Source organism: Molothrus ater, chromosome 29 (genome assembly GCF_012460135.2).
Source record: "Molothrus ater isolate BHLD 08-10-18 breed brown headed cowbird chromosome 29, BPBGC_Mater_1.1, whole genome shotgun sequence".
NCBI lineage: Eukaryota > Metazoa > Chordata > Aves > Passeriformes > Icteridae > Molothrus > Molothrus ater.
Window position 1 is genome coordinate 1,862,771 of NC_050506.2, and position 17,500 is coordinate 1,880,270.

At 53.3% G+C, this 17,500-nt stretch overlaps 2 protein-coding genes across 7 annotated transcripts in view; one reads left to right on the forward strand and one right to left on the reverse strand.

The window, feature by feature from the left end:
- UBAP2L (ubiquitin associated protein 2 like) overlaps positions 1–11,204 on the reverse strand; it is a 31,304-nt gene extending 20,100 nt beyond the window's left edge. For 3 of the 6 annotated variants that reach the window (XM_054517606.1, XM_054517604.1, XM_036397768.2), the window contains exons 1-8: positions 10,930–10,952; positions 7,213–7,343; positions 6,622–6,699; positions 5,440–5,550; positions 3,279–3,447; positions 2,882–2,977; positions 2,121–2,166; positions 957–1,066 (exon numbers count right to left, since the gene is read on the reverse strand). In XM_054517606.1, the coding sequence (XP_054373581.1) occupies positions 957–1,066; positions 2,121–2,166; positions 2,882–2,977; positions 3,279–3,447; positions 5,440–5,550; positions 6,622–6,699; positions 7,213–7,302 (700 nt within the window). In that variant the 5' untranslated portion in view covers positions 7,303–7,343; positions 10,930–10,952. Of the gene's footprint in view, positions 1–956; positions 1,067–2,120; positions 2,167–2,881; positions 2,978–3,278; positions 3,448–5,439; positions 5,551–6,621; positions 6,700–7,212; positions 7,344–10,929; positions 10,953–11,167 lie in introns of those variants that run through there. The other 3 variants (XM_054517607.1, XM_054517605.1, XM_036397767.2) reach the window with 2 other exon arrangements.
- A 112-nt stretch (positions 11,205–11,316) lies between these two features.
- C29H1orf43 (chromosome 29 C1orf43 homolog) lies at positions 11,317–14,532 on the forward strand. The gene is made up of 7 exons (XM_036397923.2): positions 11,317–11,446; positions 11,902–12,003; positions 12,172–12,280; positions 12,449–12,502; positions 12,744–12,910; positions 13,032–13,090; positions 13,456–14,532. Exons 1-7 carry the CDS (start codon positions 11,378–11,380, stop codon positions 13,652–13,654), a joined length of 759 nt encoding a protein of 252 aa, XP_036253816.1. The 5' UTR covers positions 11,317–11,377; the 3' UTR covers positions 13,655–14,532.
- Positions 14,533–17,500: the final 2,968 nt, after the last annotated feature.

The window sequence follows — 17,500 nt, forward strand, 5'->3', positions numbered from 1 at the left end:
TCATTCTGTCTGCTGGTGTTTCATAAAAACACCCTCCTGCCACAATAGCTGTTTTCTGAAGAAAAAAAAAAAAAAACCTGAACAAAACCCAAACAAAACCCATGAAAACACAAAGGAACCACCCCCACCCCTCTCCCTGACACCAACAGTAAAAGGCATCCCCCAGATAATGGGACTTTAATTCTCTCTTTCCAAACCTATCACTTTTTCAGCAAAACCAAGAAGTATGGAAGGGGTCTAAAGCACCATTAACACAGGTGTGGATGCTTCTTATACCCAAGACATGATATTTACTTAAATACTCAATGATTGTGGAAAAATAGTTAGGCCTATTTACAGTCAAGGACTGTGACTGTCCCATTCTCACACTGCAAAATCTGAGCTCTCAGTATTGTGCATACATGAAACAAAACCCAGAGCACCAATTTTCCAATGCAGGAGAATGTGCAGAGGGCAGCTGGGTGCTCAGAATCACCCAGCAAACACGCTTGCTTCAAACAGGGAAGGAAGCAGAACTGCTTTCAGCTTGTTTCTGTGACAAAATCCTATCCCCACCATGGTTTGAGCAAGATGACCATGAAAGAAAGATTGCTCTCAGTACCAAAATAAAGAGTAATTCTCTGGAGGATGCACCAAACACTTGGAGATCTTGGATCTGCCTATCACACTACAGTTTATAAAAAAACACCTTTCCAAGCAGTAGCATGGTTTCTACAGGAAAACAAATAGAGGTGAGTGTTCCTGTGCCTCTGTCAGGCAACAGCACCCACAAGCTCAGCCCAGAGCAATCACCCAGCTCCCGTTTCTAACATGCAAAGGGTGCAAAGTACCAGGGTCACCAAAATCCATCCCTGAGCCTAAACCTGCCTAGAATGTCCTCAGTGCAACTGGATGGATGCAAAACCCACTCAACACTGTCACCACAAGGCAGCACACACTCGTGGGGAGGCTCTTACTTGTGCCATCGTCCGGCTCAAAGCTCCCGGTGTTGTTCCACGTGTTGTTGCTGTTCCCGTAGTTCTCGTCCGTGCTGGCCGGCTCGGCGTAGTCAGCTGGGTTGAAAGTTCTGCAGGAAACAAAGAGGATGGAAATGGTCACATGCTGTCCAAGTGTTTTGAAAGCAGTTGGTTTTATTCAGACTGTAATACAGATCACAAGGCAGCTCTCGTGGCAGAGAGAGGTTTCGGCTCCACACGACATCCTCGGTTTAAGTTATCGTGGTGCAGTTTGGGCCTTATTAACCAAAAAAAGCAATGCAAAACAAAAACACCTCAACAAACAAAACAGCAAAACAACAAACAAAAAAAACCAACCAAAAAAACCCCAAAACAAACAAACAAAAAACAAAAAAATCAAAAAACCCCCAAAACAACAACAAAAAAAAAACCCCAAAAACTAACAAAACAAACCCCCCCAAAACAAAAAAAACAACCCCCCAAAAACAAAATAAAAAACCACAAAAAACAAAAAAACCCAAAAAATCCCACCAAAATCCCCAAAAACAAACAAAAAACCCCCCAGCAAAACACCAAAAAACAAAACACAAAAAAACAAAGCAACCCAAAAAACAAAAAAAACCACCGAAACCCCCCAAAAAAAACCAAAACTAAAAAACCCCCAGCAAACCAAAACACCAAAAAAAACAAAACACCAAAAAAAAAAACACCAAAAAAACAAAACACCCAAAAAACAAAACACCCAAAAAACAAAACACCCAAAAAACAAAACACCCAAAAAACAAAACACCCAAAAAACAAAACACCCAAAAAACAAAACACCCAAAAAACAAAACACCCAAAAAACAAAACACCCAAAAAACAAAACACCCAAAAAACAAAACACCCAAAAAACAAAACACCCAAAAAACAAAACACCCAAAAAACAAAACACCCAAAAAACAAAACACCCAAAAAACAAAACACCCAAAAAACAAAACACCCAAAAAACAAAACACCAAAAAAACCCCCAAACAACCAAGAAAAAAACCCAAACAACAAAACAAAACAAACAAACAAAACAAAACAAAAAAAAAGAAAATGGGAACAGAAATGACTGACACAAACAGTACCATTCAAGCACAGACTTTTATTTTTGCTGTGGTTTATGTCAGTGAAACTCACCCCATGCCTTGGGCAGAAAATCTTCCCCCTCGCCGTCCAGAGCCACCTGTAAACACACACACACATGCACTGCTGTCCCTTGGCTCTACACCACTGGGCAAAGAAACACTTGAACAACACACACAGGACCAGAATATGAAAGTGGAGAGGACTTTCCTGGGTTGATGGGATTGCCAGCAACATCTTTTGATGGATGGGAGTGACCTCAGCTGGCTGGCAGCATGATTAGCAATGCATCAATCCAGGTTAACATGAGGTTTCCAGCTGGCACAAATCAGAAGTATTGGACCCCAGATTCTGATTTCTGCAGTATGTGACCTCAGCAACGATTCCTAAGCAGCAGATTTTGGGGTAAAACTAATTTCTGCCCCAAGTATTTAAAGTCCAAGCCAGTGGTGGTGCTCAGATACATGTATAATAATGATGAGGTAGCAGGTTCTGTTGTTAACAAGCCATGGGCCACCCGCTAAAATAAGTTAACCTTGAGTTTTTTAACTTCCCACCTCTGCAATAAAGCACTTTTTTTTTTTATTTCTAACTCCATGGATGTGATGCAAGAACTAGGTGCTGTTTGTAGCACATTTAAGAAGGAAAGCAACATGTAGGCACTAAAAGTAAGCACAAGAACAGAAAAATCAAATGCATATGCTCAGTTTGGCAATTCCTCCCATAAAAGAGGCTTTGGAACCCTCATGGGAGATAGATAAACTGAGAAAATTCTCCTCCTCCCACCCCCTGAGGACCTCACATCCCGTGTGTACCTCGGCCTCGGCCACGTCCCCGCCTCCCTCTTTCCGTGCCTCTTCCAGACGATCCTCCGCTCTTACCACCATCCAATCCATTCTCCTGGCCCCGAACTGAAACACAGAACAAAGCAAAGACAATTTCAAGACTCATCCTGCTTTAAACCACATCTCAAACCCCAAAATGCAGTGGCTGTGTGTGTGGGGGGGGGGAGCAGATCACCACGTGCTCCCTGAACTTCTGATTTAAGCTGACCGTAAGTGAGACCATCACCAAAGAATCATCTCGGACATGGCAGCAATGAACAGATCCACACACACAGATGGGTCTGCCCAAAAAGCTCTGCTGACAGCTGTTACACAGCACAGTGCTTCAGTGGGAGGCTTTTGGGGTTATTCAAGGGAAGGTCCATACACTCTCTTCCACGGGTGGCACCTCGGCCTCGCCTCGGCAGCCCTCCACGTCGTCTGCTGAAATCCCGCTCCCGATCCCGGTTCTCTTTGCTTTCTTCACTGGGTTCTGTCTGTCCACTCTCCTTCTGTCCTGAGACACCTTTCTTCTTCCCAACCATTTCCCAGGAATGCTGAAAGGTTTGCAGAGGGGAAAGAAATGAATCCCAGTTAGATCAATGAAAGGTGCAAATCCATGAAGATTTAAACGTGCTACGGAGAATGTAACAGAGAAGGTCTCCTCAAAAACAGTTTGCAGAGCAATTTTTTAAAGAGTCTATCAGTCTACACACAGCACATCATCCTTCTTCAAGCCAAGCTTTCTTACAGTTGACTGGCACCCAATTTGAGGTAACAGGAGATGAGTTATTCTATTTCTGCAAAGATCTACTAAAATTCTTCAACAGAGATGGCACGATACTTCTAGAATTCAAAGCATGGATACATTTATACCTTGCTTAGGGGGAAGAAGAGCCTGCCATTTCACACAGACCACCAGGAGCTCTCATAGTAACCCAGGTAAATGTTTCATAGTGATCTGCAGTCAATGTTTGGGGTAAGTTCTTTCAGCAGATGCAAAGTTATTAAAAAACTTCTCTCTTAAGTATCATCGTAGATGGAGAGAAGCACCACAGAATTTAACCAACAGGCAAGTTCAGCTGCAAAATATTAAGTCTGCCTCCAGCTTACTGCCATGGGCCTGCACCCATGTATCCTCTGACAGTTGCAGTGGTTTCATACTCTTAAACTGATGCTGCACACTGTTAGAACAATTAAAAATAGTCTTAAGTCATTTACAATCACCTGAAAACACAACTGGCAGACAGCTGGGTTTCAATGGCAGCATGCAGGGACAGTGACAAAAAAGCCAACAACACAGTGGCACAAACTGCCATCAAACCCAAGGCTTCCAAAGTCTTTCTCCATAGGTATCTGCCTTAGAAATAAACTTAAAAAAAAAAAAAAAACATTTACTGTAATTTTAATCAAATTTAATCTAATGCTAAGATCATAGCTGCAGTTAAACTGCTGCGATAGCAGGAGTTTGTTCTCTGACTAGAAGCCACTGGTTACAAAAGGTGTGGAGAACACAGCTGTGGCAGAGCTGTGCACATCCCTATCATTCCCTTTTCTAAAAGATTTCCAAAAGCTGCTTTATTCAGTTGTCAATGGAAAGGGCTTTCTAAAGACAAGGAGGAATACATCCATGTGTTGTACAGAACTTGTCTGAAGCCAAAGCAAGCAGAGAACCAGACACTGGGGAGCAGCTGCAATACACAAAATATAATCTGAGGTGTCCAGCTCATCCACATACCCCCAGGTCTCATCACAGGCAGAACAATGAGCTAAAGCATAATATTCTAAAATGATACTTAGACTCACAACTCAGAGCTGAGTTGGCTCCAACCAAACCAGGAGGATATGTGATATCAGCAGTGGTTTGGAAGGAGCTCACATTTCTAGGCTTTTTCTTGCTCTGTAACAGTACTTGCATCTCTGCTGTCTTTGTCACAAAAGGAATGACACCCTGCATGCTGGAAGGTTCCTCCTAAGCAAGTACTCTTGTTCTTGGGGCTGCTCAGGCTGTTCTCAGCTTGCCTGAGACAAGCACCTGCATGAGAAACAGCAGCCAAGCCCAATTCCACAAAAACAAACAGAAAAAAGGCCCTCAAAACCATGGCATAGGCAGCAGCACAGAAGCCAGTCAGCAAATCACTGAGAAATGAATCTTTAGGGCCAGAGACACAAAAACCACATTGCTCTGACAGAAAGGAACCCCAGCTGGCACACACCTGCCTTTCAATGCAGGTTACACAGCCCTGATGGGGAAAGGCAAGTTCCTTCATAGTCACTGGTGTGAAAGCACAGAGATGCCACTCTGCTACTGCTGAACTGCTTAGATTCAAAAGTAATGGGAAGGAAATTACTTCTGGCATTTTCTCCTCTATTCCTTCAAACCTAGGGCCATTCTCACAGCCCACAGAGAGCAGCATTCAGCAGCCAGGTCACAGCCACACTGTGGAACTACTCAGTCACAGTGGCTCTCCTTATCTTGACATTCCTGGATGCCTCACCTGCAGCTAGACTGAACTAGACCTCAGGAGATTTCCAGGAGCCAGCCCTACCGTGTCAGGATTGCCCTCCAGCAGCACGTTGATGGCTCTGTTGACATCCCCATTGCAGTCATGCAGAGCAATCACACACTCATCCTGGTTCTTGCCTGTGATGTCGATCAGCTGGAGAGAAAACAACACCGTGGTCAGCATGTTCCAAACCAAGATGGCACCAAAATCCCTATGGGTCTCTCTCAGGAGGAAAGCGACTTGAATCCCAAACCAAAAACCTTTCAACAAAAAATTGAAGGGCTAGGGAATCTGCCCAGCCTTCCCAGCTTAACTGTGTTCCTCAACAAGAAGTGTGAATTTTTGAGTTACCATTGTTTTTTACCATACACCTCCTTTCACTACCTCCTTTTGCTCAGGATAACACAGTTACCTGCAGAAACAAACTAAAAGTTCAGCTCCACAGAAGTTGCTGCACCCACATCAAGGCAATGCCAAACACAAACACAGGCTGGAGGACAATGGATGCAGAGCAGCCCTGAGGAGAAGGACTTGGGGGCTTGAGTTAACATCACCTGGCCACGTGCACTGGGAGCCCAGTATCTGCCAATACTGCCCTAGGCTCACCCACAGCAGGGGATTCTGCCCCTCTGCTCTGCTCAGACCCTGCCCTGCAGAGCTGGCCCCAGCTCTGGGCTCCCCAGCACAGGGAGGACAAGGAGCTGCTGCAGTGAGTCCAGGGGAGGCCACAGAGATGATCTGAGGGCTCTGGAGCTCCTCTGCTCTGGACACAGGCTGGGAGGGCTGGGGGTGTTGGGCCTGCAGAAGTAAAAGCTCCAGGGAGACCTCAGAGCCCCTTCCAGGGCCTAAAGGGGCTCCAAGAGAGCCAGAGAGGGACTTTGGACAAGGGCCTGGAGTGACAGGACAGGGGAATGGCTTTCCATTGCCAGAGGGCAGGGTTATACAGGCTATTGAGAAGAAATTCTTCCCTGTGAGGGTGGTGAGGCTCTGGCACTGCTGGAACAATTTGGGATAGTGGAAGATATCACCATAGCACAGGGGTGGAACTGGATACCCTTTAACGCCCCTACTGACCCAAGCCATGCTATGATACAACTTTATCAAGGCAGTCCAAGGAAATCCAGGCAGCAGCCAGGTGTGTCCCTCCCATCCCCTCAGCATTCACACTACTCCCAGTGCTGATCTCAGCTTCCTGTCAGAGTTCACCTTCGTTTTCACACTCACTTGTTTCACCTTCTCCTCAAAGTCAGCATCGTTGTGGTCCGAAATCATCTGTGCAAGTCGAATCTGTTCTGCAGTAGCCTAAAGAAACCAGGGAGAGACAGAGCACATTGTCAGAGTGGTGCATTTCAAACCATCCTCAAAAAGCCATTCTGCTACCCCAGGTTCTCTGGAAACCCTGGAAAGGAATCAATATGGCAAAGACAAGGGTCAGAGAAGGAGAACTCCAGGGAGAAAGTGAGATGAAAAAGGAGCAAGAAGAGGAACCTGGAAGAAAGGGATTTATTGTTGAAGGGATAGATCTGTTGGCCTCATGGCACCAGATGAGCAGCAGCCACCCAAACCACATCTGTTTTGGGGCAGACCTTACCACCACCACACCACCAAGACCCACTGCAGGTGGCTTCTCAGCCACTTACATTCATTAAAGCGTGCGAGGAACAGACGAATGGAAATCAACCCAAATTTTAGCAGCAGCTCCCACTTGGAGAGAGAAATGAAAACCCCAGACACATGGGGAGCTGATTTAGGCCAGGCCAGCTGTTAGCACTCAGCAGCCAGGTCTCCCCTGAGCTCTCTGGACACTGCTCTTACCTGTGGCCGCTGCTTGTGCTGCGTCTGGCTCTGTGTCTGTGTCTGCTCCCAGCTGCCCCGGGCTCGGGTAGTGCCCACCGATGTCATCATTTACAGTATATACAAATAACAGTATTTACAAGGTTTCAACTCTGTGGTGGGGCAGGGGAGAAGAGAGAAGGGACTGTTAGATACCAAAAGCAAAAGGCAGCACCAAGAGTGAACAGTCACAAAGGTAACAGAGCCAGAATGGCTGCTGTAGGTCCCCACCCTCCCCACCACTTCCCCAAAATCACAGTGGGCCAAGGCTGCCATCACCACGCGCTCCCAACACAAAATGGCCACTTGCACTTCTGGAGGTTTCTCCCTGGACAGCATGGCAGAGTGCTCCAGATGGAATATCACCTGCATCCAGGTGACAGCAATCAGGCACCAGGAGCCAGAGGAAAATCCCAGACTCACAGACTGCTTTGGGTTGGAAGGGACCTTGAAGCTCATCCAGTTCCACCCCCCTGCCATGGGCAGGGACTCCTTCCAACAGCCCAGGTTGCTCCAAGCCCTGTCCAATCTGGCATTGAATATTTCCAGAGGTGGGGCAGCCACAACTTCTCTGGGCCTCACCACCCTCATGGTAAAAAACCTCTTTTTCAGGTAATCTAGATTGACCTTCCTTCAGTTTGAAGCCATTTCCTGGACTTGAGGCAAAGAGTTTAAGAACTTCTTGTTGGAACATGTGTGAGTGGGCACAGATCTGCCATGCACCCAAGCTGAGGCTGTGGCCATCAAAGGGAGCAGGAAGGCTTGAAAAAAGCTTCAAAAAAACATCACTTGAAGGACAGAGCATCTCAGAGCCTCAGACACATCAGCTACTTCCCCTTCTCCTTTCTTGCCTTTAAAGCAGGGCAGGGGAAGCAAAAATGCTCCAGCAGTAAGTGGTGCTACAGGTCTGTGGAATTTTTGTTTTAAGGAAAACCTGCCCTTGCAGAAGTGCCTATTTTTGCTTTTTAAAATTATTCCCTTGAACTAGAAAACCAAAATTTTTCCTAGTATTTTTGATCACAAACATACCAAAAAAGTGAATAATATGTCTGCAAGGAATAACAGCCAGTAACACTGTTGGATAACACTGCTTGAGGCAAAAAATCCCAAGAAAAGTTTGAGTGTCCAAAGGAAGCAGAGTTTTCTAAACTCACACTGAGCCTCAGGGCAGGGGTGTTGGAAAGGGATCAGCACTGAGGTTTTACCCTCTACAGTGCCTTTCAGGCAAAAAGGATGTGAGAGACATCCCACAGCACTTGTCAGGACTCACAGCTTCTGAGCCCCTGAAAACTCAATAAGCACAGAATTCACATTTTTGTATTTCATTCCTAAGACTGCAAAGCCTTCCCCCAAAGCAGCAGGACCTGCTGCTGTGCCCCAGGCAGACACAAAGGACATGGGAAGGAGCCACAGAGTGCAGAAACAGGGAGCTCAGCAAGACAATCAGTGCAGGATCTGATCTGAAACACTTCTGTCCATGAGCAGGGCAGCACAGGGAAAACACAGGGTGCCAAGGAGGGAGCTCAGAAGCTGCAGTAGCAAACGGTGCAGGAAAAGCTGTGGAATCTCCTGTTGAAGTCTGACTGGGTGAGAAATCCCTCCTGAGAGCAGGGAGGCTCTAACATTGCCCCTACACCCCCCACAGCTGCTCCCACCAGTGCCTGGCCTTGCTCTGTAGGCAAGTTTCTGTGCAAGTGCTCCTGCAGCTCCCCACAAAAGCTTCAAATTTCCCCCCTCACAACCACCCATGCCTCATGGCAACTTAACACCACAGTTTTACAGCTATACAGAGCCAAGGTCCCTTATGAGGAAACAATCCAAGCCACCAGGAGCCCCAGAGGTACAGGGGAAGAGCACCAAGCCTGCACTTCTGCCAAGGCAGAGCAGAAAAAGCCTTCTATCCCCAGCCATCCCCTCTGGGCAGGCTCCATTCCCATGGTATAGATTTATTTTTGCTTTCTTCCAGTTGTAAAGTTTCACGCACAATTTGTTGTATTAAACCAACCCAACAGCAGAACCACGGGCCCAGAGGGAAGTGATTTCACACACCCACAGAAACCCTGGGCTGCAGGTCCAGCAGCCTGAGCCCAAACCTTGTGCAGCCCAGGCATTGCTCAGCAGCTGCTGCACTCCACCCTGCCACCAGGAACACGAGCATTTCTCCTTTCACGTGCTGAAAACTCATTAAAAAACCATCTATGGTAAAAACCTCAGCCAGAGCCTGACTCTGGTGAGGCTGTCAGGTGAGGTGTCCCCATGCAGACCCCCACAGCAGCCTTGGGGAAAGAGGATTTGGCTACTGGGAACTCATTCCTCACTGGGGGAACTGGGGATCAGCTCAGTGGCAGCAGTAACCCACAGAACCCCAATGCCTGCACTGCCCCACAGCTGCAAGAGAGCTTCCCAGACCAAAGCTGCTCTCATCAAAAGCATTCCACCTTGTCTTGAAAGAGCAAACCTGCACCCATGCATCAAGAGCTGAAAGAGCAGTTCCAGGCCAAGGGAGTGGTGGCCAGTCCACACAGGAGCAGAGCTCACACCTCAGAGCAACGGCTCTGCACTCCAGGGCTCAGGGAAAACAAAGGAATTTCACAGTTACAGGTTACAACACCCTCTGCTCAAAGCCACTGCATCAGATGAGACATTTGCTGTTACCCCCTTTCCTTCTCAGAGCTGCCTTCCCAGCAGGCCTAAAGAGGAGAGTCTCAACTACACAAGGAAAGTGCAGAGTCTCCAGAAAATGAGGGGATACAAAAATGTAACAAACTGTTCATTTTATTAGAAACGTCAGATAAGTTACAGTTTCAGAACCAGGATCTGTAGGTCCCAAGGCGGTGCCAGACCTGCTGGCTGCTGCTCGCCCTGGCACATCCCAGTTTCAGTTTCCTGATGCGTTAATACAGAAAAATGGTATTTTCATCCCATTCTGACAAACCTTAGTAACATGTGCAAAAAAGCTCCAAAGCCCGAAAGGAAAGGGCCAGAGAAGGCAAAGCTTTTCCTGCAACACGGGGCAGAATGAGGACCCAAAAAAAGGTTATCAATACGAGAAGTTTTCCCCAGAGCAAAGACACGGTGGCCGCAAACCGAATCATTCCATGTATGCAAACCATGAGCTTTTTTAGGGAGATACTCCCGGATATTCCATCAGAGACCCCGACTCGGTATCGACAGGCAGCGCTTTGCTCGGGAGACTTCCGGGCCGGAGGGCGCAGGGAGAGCCCCCCGGCCGGGATGGAGGGACGTGGAGCAGGGCGGCACTCGCAGCCCGGGGCTCCTGCAGGACCCCCGAACCGCTGCTGCCCGGGAATTTCACGTGGGCAGCGGAAGCAGCCGTACCACGGCCCACGGGGCGCCACCGAGGAGCGGTGGCAGGAGCGGGCCTGGCGGCCCGCAAGGAGCCCGGCAGGGCGGGAGCACGGCTCCCATTGTTACCGCCGGCAGCGGCGGGGACGGGCGGGCCCCGAGAGCGCGGCAAGGTCGGAGCCGCCCGACCCCGCGGCCCAACCCGCGGCTCACAACAAGGCAACGAACCGGACCGAAGCGGAGGGCGCCGGCGGGGCCGGGCGGGAGCCCCCACGGCGGCGCCAGGCCGGGCCCGCAACGGAGAGGCGGGCGAGTTCGGGCCGCTTCCGCCCTCATGGCCGCGGCCGCCATTTCACCCCCCCCACCCGCACCCGGCCCGCCCGCCTGCCTCACCTGCGGCGGCCGCGCGCTACGCCAGCCCCCGGCTACGGCCCGGCCCACTAGGCCGCGCGGGGCCCAGCGGCGCCGGCGGCGGGGCTCAGAGCCGCCCCCAGGGCACCGGACGCAGCTGGGCCGGGCGGGCGGGAGGCGGCGAGGCCGGGCAGGCAGGGGGCGGCGGCGGGAGCCGGTGGGGGATGGGTTCGGGGGCCGCGCGGTACCGGAGCCGCCGCCGCCGCCGCCGCAACTTTACCTGGGTCCGCCCGCACTGACAACTCCCCCGACCCCGCCCCCGGCACGTGACCGCGCGGGGCGGGGCCGCCCGCGCCGAACACGTGACGGACGCGGGGCCGCTGCGGAGGCCCCGTACTGGTCACGTGATCGGGGGCTCCTCCGGTCACGTGGTGGGCGCGCAGGGCGGCTTTGTGGCCGCCATGTTGTGCGGCCCCGGGCCGGGCCGGGCATGGCGGGGGCCGGCAGCAATTGGCTCTCGGGGGTCAACGTGGTGCTGGTCATGGCTTACGGCAGCCTGGTGAGCGCCGGCGGGACGGGGCGGGACGGGCTGGCAGCCTGGAGTGTCCGTGGGGCCGCAGCACGCGTGTCCGTGGAGCCCCCGCGAGGCTGATCCTGGCGCGTCCGTGGAGCTGCCGTGGGCCCGGGCCTGAGGGAGCGAAACGGCTCCCGTGAGACACGGCCCGGACTGTCTGTGGGGAGCCCCTCGGAGTCGGGCTCGGGGCCCTCAGGGGGCTGGAGCGCCCGTGGGGTCGGTGGGGCGGGTAGGGGACGTGAGGGGCAGGCTCTGTGGAGATGGGGAGGGCGTGGGGCTGACCTGAGCGTCCCTGGGGCTCCCAGAGGGCTAAACGGGGAGCTCTGTGCTCGCTGGGGGCGGAGGGGCTGCCAAGCGGGTGCCAGAGGGGTGGGCACGGGCTGGCTGTGAGACCTCCCCCCCGGCGCACGCCTGACCCCCGCCCCGTTGCGGCTCCGCAGGTCTTTGTGCTGCTCTTCATCTTCGTGAAACGCCAGATCATGCGCTTCGCCATGAAGTCCCGCCGTGGCCCCCACGTGCCTGTGGGGCAGCATGCACCCAAGGTGGGTATTCTGCATTCCCTGCACCCATCCATGCCTGAAGGGATGTGCAGGAGCTGCTGCCTCAGAGTGGTGAGAGGCAGTGGGGAGGGTTTATCTAGGGCTGTTCTTATCCCTTTGATCCCACAAACAAAGGGAGTGGTCTGTAAATGTTGTTTTGCTGCTGTACAGGATTTAAAGGAAGAGATTGACATTCGACTGTCCAGGGTGCAGGACATCAAGTACGAGCCACGGCTGCTGGCTGAGGATGATGGTCGGCTCCTGCAGCTGGAGACACCAGGTACTGTGCCAGAGCTCTGTCCTGCACTGTTCCCTGGGGCCAAGCCACACCTCTGACCGCTCCTTTTGGTGTCGTGCCACATGAGATGCTGTCTCTTCTCCTGGTTTCCCTTTCCTCACTTCCCTCCAAGGTTTGCAGAGATCTCAGTTTGTGCTTTCCCTTTTCCAGGCTGCTATAACTACCTGTACAGGATGAAGGCACTGGATGCAATCAGGACATCAGGTGAGGGAGCCCAGGGCAAGAGTGGGAGCAGAGGGGTGCAGAGGGACCCTGAATGAGGGTGCCAGCAGCCCCCTCCAGGTGCTCACTGGGGAGTAGCAGTCACTTCTCCCATTGGTGGCCTTAGGGTTGGAAGTGCTGGGGCAGTGAGCATGGATGGAGATTTATCCAGGCAGTGCTTCCTGACCAGAGGGATGAGCACAGGTATTTTCACCTGTGCTTCAGCTGTTGTGCCTTTTTCCAGAAATCCCATTCCAAGCAGAGGCTCGGTACCCAAAGTCTTTAATAGGGAAGAACTTCTGTGCCTACCTGCTGGAGCTGAGGAATTCCAGCACCTCCTTCAAGGGCATCCGCAAAGCCTTGATCGACACGCTCCTGGATGGCTACGAGAGCGCCCGCTATGGCACTGGGGTGAGTGCTGGGGGGCCCTGCTGTGCCCACAGGGCATTCCTGTGCCCTGCCCTGCTGCTGGGACTGAGCTCACACCCCAACTGCAGCTGCATGTTCCGTGGTATTTTCTGTTTGTATCCAGGTCTTTGGGAAAACGGAATATCTGAAGTATGAGGAAGCTCTGAATGAACTGGCAAACATGTAAGTGCTGCTGGCCAGATGCAGTGCTGGGTTCCTGGGCCCCAGCAGCCCGTGAGAAGGTGTGAATAGAGATGGGTTTAGGGCACAGGTATCTGAGACAGGAGCTGTCTGTGCCCATCTGTCCCTCTGGGTTCACTCCTTCCTTGCAGCCCATCCATTACTGCACTTTTGGGTTTGTTCCGTGCTCACAGTCACCATTCCTGCTTGTCCCTGACCACCTTGAGTCAGGGACTTGCACAGAACCAGTAGCTTTAGATGCCAAGACCTCAGTGAGTGCTGTCATCAGGAAAGCAGATTTGCTTCATGTTGGACAGACAGACAGACACACAGGCTGAGCAGTGATGGTGCCTCTTCTCTGCCCACAGCACCAAGGCCCGGGGTGGCAGCAGCCAGCGGCAGCACCAGTCAGCAGTGAAAGACCTCACGCTGTCCCCTGAAGCCTCCAGCCCCACCACCATCCAGGTCACCTACCTTCCTTCCAGCCAGAAGAGCAAACGTGCCAAACACTTCCTGGAGCTGAAGAGTTTCAAGGACAACTACAACACACTGGAGAGCACCCTGTGAGCGCGCGGGGGCCTGGTGCAGTGGGTGTGCTGGGTGGGTCTGGGCTGCAGTGCAGGCAGCACTGAGAGGAACCAGCTGCACTCTCAGATCTCCCCCTCAGCCCACTTTGGAGGTCATCACTCGGCGGGGGCTCCGTTCCAGCTGCTGGAGTTTGGCCCTCACCAGGAGCCCGTTCTGGAGCTGCTGAGCCCATGGGGGTCAGCCCCACGGCCTTCTCTGCCACAGGCTTGTGACTCTCCAGCCTTTGAGTCCTGCATTGTCTTGGACCCTGTGAATAAACTCATGAGCTTGAGCTTATTTATAAAGACATGGATCCCAGCCAGCGCTCCCCTCCGCCCGTCCTTCCCTGCGGCAGCTGGCGGGAGCTGATGTTTGTCCGTCCTGTCCGTGAGGGTCTTGGGCACTGGAGCCACTTGTCTGTTTTTTCTGAAGGGTGAACACTTTTCCCCATGACGTCATTGTTCCTGCTGTCAGCCCTTTGTGCCCAGCCTGCCTGTGCTCCTGGATGGGGTAGAAATAGTTTGGTGCCTGTTCTTAGCACCATGGCTAAGCCACCGCTTTGGGCTGAGGTTTCTACTCGTTCTCCTGCACCCAGAGGGCATTTGGGGACGTCTCGAGGGGACAGAGTGGTGTTAAATGTCCCATCTGTTCTGCCAAGGGGGTGTTTGCTCCCGGTCTCACCAGCGCCTCGCATGCCAGCGTCTGCCGAGCTCCTGGGGCTGACAGCTCATGGTCCCCACCTCGAGTCTGCGTCCTGCCAGGCTGAGGACAGCGCTGGCAGCAGCTCACCCGACACTGTGGTGTGGGCAGCACAGAGTGGAGGGTACAGACCTCGGCACTTTTTAATTACTGTTTAATAAAATGACAGTTTAGCTCAAGTAGGATGTGTGCCACTGGCCTCTGACTGCAGAGCCCCGTCCCTCCCCTCCTGAATCCTGGCATCCTGGCCTGCGTTAGGAATTGTGTGGCCAGCAGGAGCAGGGAGGTCATTCTTCCCCTGACTCGGTGCTGGTGAGGGCACATCTTGAGTGCTGTGTCCAGTTCTGAGCCCCTCAGTTTGGGGGAGGACATTGAGATGCTTGAGGAGGGCAACAAGGCTGGTGAGGGGCTTGGAACACAAGCCCTGTGAGGAATGTTTGAAGGAACTGGGGTTGTTTAGCCTGGAAAAGAGGAGGCTTAGAGGTGACCTTATTGCTCTCTGCAACTTCCTGAAGGGAGGTTGTAGACAGATGGGGGTTGGTCTCTGACAGAACCAGAGGCCACAGTCTCAAGCTACATCAGGGAAGCTATAGGTTGGATATCAGGAAGAAATTTTCACCGGAAGAATAATAAAGTACTGGAATGCTCTTCCCAGGGAGGTGGTAGAATCACCATCTCTGGATGTGTTTAAAAAAAGACTGGACATGGCACCTGGTGCTATAGTTGAGGTGTTAGGGCATAGGTTGGACTCAGTGATCTTAGAGGTCTCTTCCAACCTCATTATTCTGTGATTCTGTGAAGCTGCTACGAAGTAGCCAGGACACCATTAATGGTAGCCAGGATGCTGCCATTCCTGCTGTGGAGACTGAGATGCAGTGGCAGTAACTGGCATGCAGTGATGGCAGCCAGGATGGCACCATTACAGTAACTGGGAGGCTGTTACTGTAACCAGGACGCCGTTACTGCCCCGGTGTTCCATTAACTCCCCACCGTTACGGGGGACCTGTGGCACTGGCCATGGCAGCACCCAGCAGCCAGAGCTCCTCACTGCAGCAGGAGGAGGTCAGACAGGGCAGGGGCTGGGAAGATGGAAGCTGTCCTGGGAGATAGTGGGCTGCAGTGTGCCCTGGTGCAGGTTAAACTCCGGGCCACACAAGTGTTGCTCTTTGTTTGCAGGTCCAGGTGAATGGGAATGCTGGAGCAGGGTTCCTGAGGAGGTAGAGCTGGCAGAGCTCCCTGGGGGCTCAATCCCCTGTACTGCTGGGGATCTGTGGGCAATGAGGAGCCCTAGCACAGGGCAGGCTGGGGGGGACATCTCTGCATCCCTGACCTGCCCACCCTGTGTCTCAATAGCGGGCAGGGGGCCAGGGAGAACCCACAGTGCTGGGCATCATCCCTTGGGGTGCTGCAGTGGATCGTGGAGTCACGGCTGAAGAAGTGCGTGGAGTTGGAGCTGCACCTTGCAGGCAGGGAGCAGGCAGTGGTGAGGCTGGGCACTGGGTGGGTACAGCTGGGGTCCCCCAGCCCTCTGCTGCCAGGGGTGGGTGCCCCCTTTGTCCTGGGGAACAATGTCTCCCAGCACTGATGAGCCAGGGGGACTTGGGGGTTCAGCACTGCCCCTGTACCTGGCAGATCCGCCGAGATGCCCTGTGCCAGCTTGTCCTGGATGAGCACCTACAGCACCAGCAGGAGCTGTGCCAGCAGGGAAAAGCCTTCTATGTGGAGCGGCTCTGAGTGCTCAGCCCAGTGTGTGGCACTGGCCTGGCATCTCCCAGCTCCTGACTGAGAATAAAACATGTTGAGCAAGACAGGCTGTGTCTGCTGCATGTGAGGCATGGGACAGCCCAGGGCAGCAGTGGGGGGAAGACACAGCCCAGCACAATTCCTGTGGCTGGGATCCAGCCATGTCGCCTGCAACCCTGGCTGCCCTGGATCCTACACACTTCATCTTGCCCATGGCTGTGCCAGGAGATGGCAGCACGGCCAGCATGCCTCACCAGGCTGGGTGCTCCACACAGATCCCTGTCCCAGCACAGCTCCTGCTGCACCATGCCGTGTGCCACGATGCTCCTGGCCGTGTGGCACAGCCCTGCAGCAGCAGGGAGAGGAACCTGCCTGGGCTGGGTGCAATGCTCCCTGTCCCATCCAGGCACCCCAGGATCCCCGTGTGCTCCCCAGCTGGGAGGGTCCTGTCCCCCACCTCCCATCCCTTCTGTGCCTGACCTTGGTGTCTCCCAGCCCCAGGGCCCATCAGTGCCTGCTCTGGCTCTGCTTATTGACAGGGCTGGCGGCTGCTGGGCCAGCACCCCTCCCCACAGCCCTTCATTAGCTCGGCTGTCAGGCTGCATCACATCACCCAGCGCCACACACGCCCCCGGCTCTGGCACTGCTGCTGCCACGTGTGTCCCTGCTGTCCCCACTGCCACCTCATCGTGGCTGAAGCCCCTGACCCCCAAGGCTGAGCTGTGTCCCTGTCTTTCCCATGGCACTCAGGATTCTGGCTGCCCCATGTCCTGTCCCATTGGTCCCTCAAAGCCTGAGCCCCCACAAAGCCCCTGGTGCAATTCCCAAGGCTGATGTGTCCCACTGCAGCAAAGCACTGCTGTGGTGTGGGAAGGCTGTGCTTGCAGCACTCCATGGTATCCCATGTGCCCTTGTCACTGGGCACCACCACCCTGGTCCCAGCAGCTGCCTCAGTGTGGATTGGGGTCCTGCCTCAGTCACCCAGCATGGATGGGGCCACATCCTCAACATGGATGCAGCAGGGTGACAGGCAGCCCTACCAGCTGCTCCTTGGAAGAGACACCCCTGTGACTTCCAGCAGCTCCCCAAAGCAAGGGGATGTGAGGCACAACTCCCCCGTGTCCATGGGGCTCGTCCTTGGGCAGGGTCATGTGCAGCAGCCCCTTGGTGGCACAGGGCCCACAGGCCAGGGCTGGCCCCCGGTATTGACAGCCCCGCTAATGACAGGGAGTGTCACCAGGGGCAGGAGCAGGCGGCGCGGGGTCATCGACCGCATCGACCGGCAGCAAGGGCGCAGGGGTCCGTGGAGGGGGCAGGGGGACGTCAATGGGTGGTAATTAATGGGAACGAGGCCACGTGTGTGGGGCCAGGGCTGTCGCTGGCCACGTCCCTCTGCTCGGTGCA